Below are 2,054 nucleotides of genomic sequence, written 5' to 3'. Positions count from 1 at the left end.
GTTAACCACGTGCCCTAGGAATTGGCCTGAACTTACACCGAACGAGCACTTAGTCGGATTGAGCTTCATTCCATATCGCCGCAAAACATCAAACACGCCTCGAAAATGCTGCATATGATCAGCTTTCTTCTTACTTTTGACCACCATATCATCAATGTAACCCTCCACTGTCTTCCCTATTTGTTCCTTAAAAATCTTGCTAATAAGTCTTTGGTAAGGTGCCCCGGCGTTCTTTAGTCCGAACGGCATAACTTTGTAGCAATACGTCCCGCGTTTAGTAACGAAAGAAGTTTTTCTTCATCAGCGGGGTCTATGGGGATCTGATTATAACCCGAATAAGCATCTAAAAAGGTCAAGCGTTCATATCCAGTAGTTGCATCCACCATCTGATCAATCTTTGGCAGCGGGAAGCTATCCTTCGGACAAGCTTTGTTTAAATTGGTAAAATCAATGCATACGCGCCATTTCCCATTTTTCTTTTGCATAACGACCACATTTGATAGCCAGTCGGGGTAGTACAGTTCTCTTATGAACCCCGCATCAAGTAGCTTATCAACTTCCTCGGTAATAATTCGGTTGCGCTCAGGGGTAAACCGTCGTTGCTTCTGCTTTACAGGTTTTGCATTGGGGTTAACATTCAAGGAATGACAGGATACCGAAGGATCGATCCCGGGCATGTCTAGGTGACTCCATACGAACACATCTGCATTTTGAGACAAAAAATTAACTAATTCCTACTTTTCCTTCTCAACGAGTCGCTCCCCCACTCTGGTTGTTCGTTCTGGTCGAAACTGATCGATCTGCACATCAAGCAGGGGTTCTTCAGTCAAGCCTACTGGTTCTTCCTCTCCATTCTGCTTGGAGGGAGGCTCCTGTAATTGCTATCTCGGACTTACTGAACGAATGGGAGCTTTCCCCTTTCTGGCATGTTTCATCGTTACAGAGTAACATTCTTTTGCTGCAACTTGGTCTCCATGAATGTCAATCACTTTGGTTCCGTCCTGTGCCAGGCATCTCATTACCTGATGTAGAGTGGAAGGAACACCTCGAACTCTGTGGATCCACCCTCTGCCTATCAGAAGATTGTAAGAGGGATGAATTTCAACAACTACAAAGGTTTCCATCAAAACCCTCTCGGCAGCATGTACCGCTACCTCCACTGTGCCGACGGGCTCCACTCGCTTTCCATCAAACCCTAATAGTGGATTCCCGGTGGATTTCAGCTGATCCTGTTTAATCTTGAGCCGATCGAATGTATCTCTTGGCATGATGTTCGCACTACTTCCAGGGTCAATTAGAACTCTGCGCACCAAGCATTTGGCCTCTGTTAAACTTACGACTAGTGGGTCCTCATGAGGGGTCTGAACACGCAACAAGTCTATTGCGTCAAACTTTATCTGCGTTGATGCGCTCTGCTGGTGCAGAGTGTTTACACTGCCTATCCTTCTCTTCATCCGTGCCTAATGAAGGCGTGTTCGAAGTAGTTCATCTGATTCCTCAGCAGGTTCTGGATGACCGTGAATTGCATTAATTACTCGAACTGGTTGCGTGTTGTGAGAATTCGACTTCTGATTGTTCTTCACATGCTCCATTGGCTGGTTCTGCTCCACCGCTGGTCCTTGAATATAACTTGCGAACTCCCCTCTGGCTATCAGCATCTCTACCTGTCTCCTTAGGTTCCTGCATTCGTTAGTCTGGTGGCCAAAATCAAAATGAAATGCACAGTGTTTAGACTGATCCCTCTGTTCGAGAGGTTGTTTGATTGGTAAAGGAGGTCGGAACTTATCTTTATTTTCTTGGTACAGTCTTGCTAGGGTAGCTTTCAATGGAGTAATCAGCTCTTCCTCTCTGGGCCTCTTCTCGGATTTCCAGGAGGAGCGTTGCGGTTGGACCTGTTTTTGCCTGATCTTTGCTTTGGTCTTTTCTTCCGTGGATATAACGGATGTCTTCCGAGCGTTTGCTGCCTCTTCTTCTTCCAAGCGCACAAATCCATCGGCTCTTTCGTTAAGTTCATCCATAGTCCTCGGCGTGTTGACCACCAAGCTTGTGTGGAA

The 2,054-nt window shown here is 46.2% G+C and overlaps 1 protein-coding gene across 1 annotated transcript; it reads right to left on the bottom strand.

The window, feature by feature from the left end:
* Positions 1-734: 734 nt before the first annotated feature.
* LOC132277912 (uncharacterized) lies at positions 735-1,454 on the bottom strand. The gene is made up of 2 exons (XM_059779752.1): positions 897-1,454; positions 735-800 (listed from the first exon to the last, which is right to left on the bottom strand). Exons 1-2 carry the CDS (start codon positions 1,452-1,454, stop codon positions 735-737), a joined length of 624 nt encoding a protein of 207 aa, XP_059635735.1.
* Between the last annotated feature and the right edge of the window lie 600 nt (positions 1,455-2,054).

Source organism: Cornus florida, unplaced genomic scaffold, assembly GCF_030987335.1.
Source record: "Cornus florida cultivar Cherokee Brave unplaced genomic scaffold, ASM3098733v1 CherokeeBrave_3.0.0_Hap2_Chr10, whole genome shotgun sequence".
Classification (NCBI taxonomy): Eukaryota; Viridiplantae; Streptophyta; class Magnoliopsida; order Cornales; family Cornaceae; genus Cornus; species Cornus florida.
Note: the sequence above shows the minus strand (reverse complement) of the source record. Positions and strands in the feature narration are given on the sequence as shown.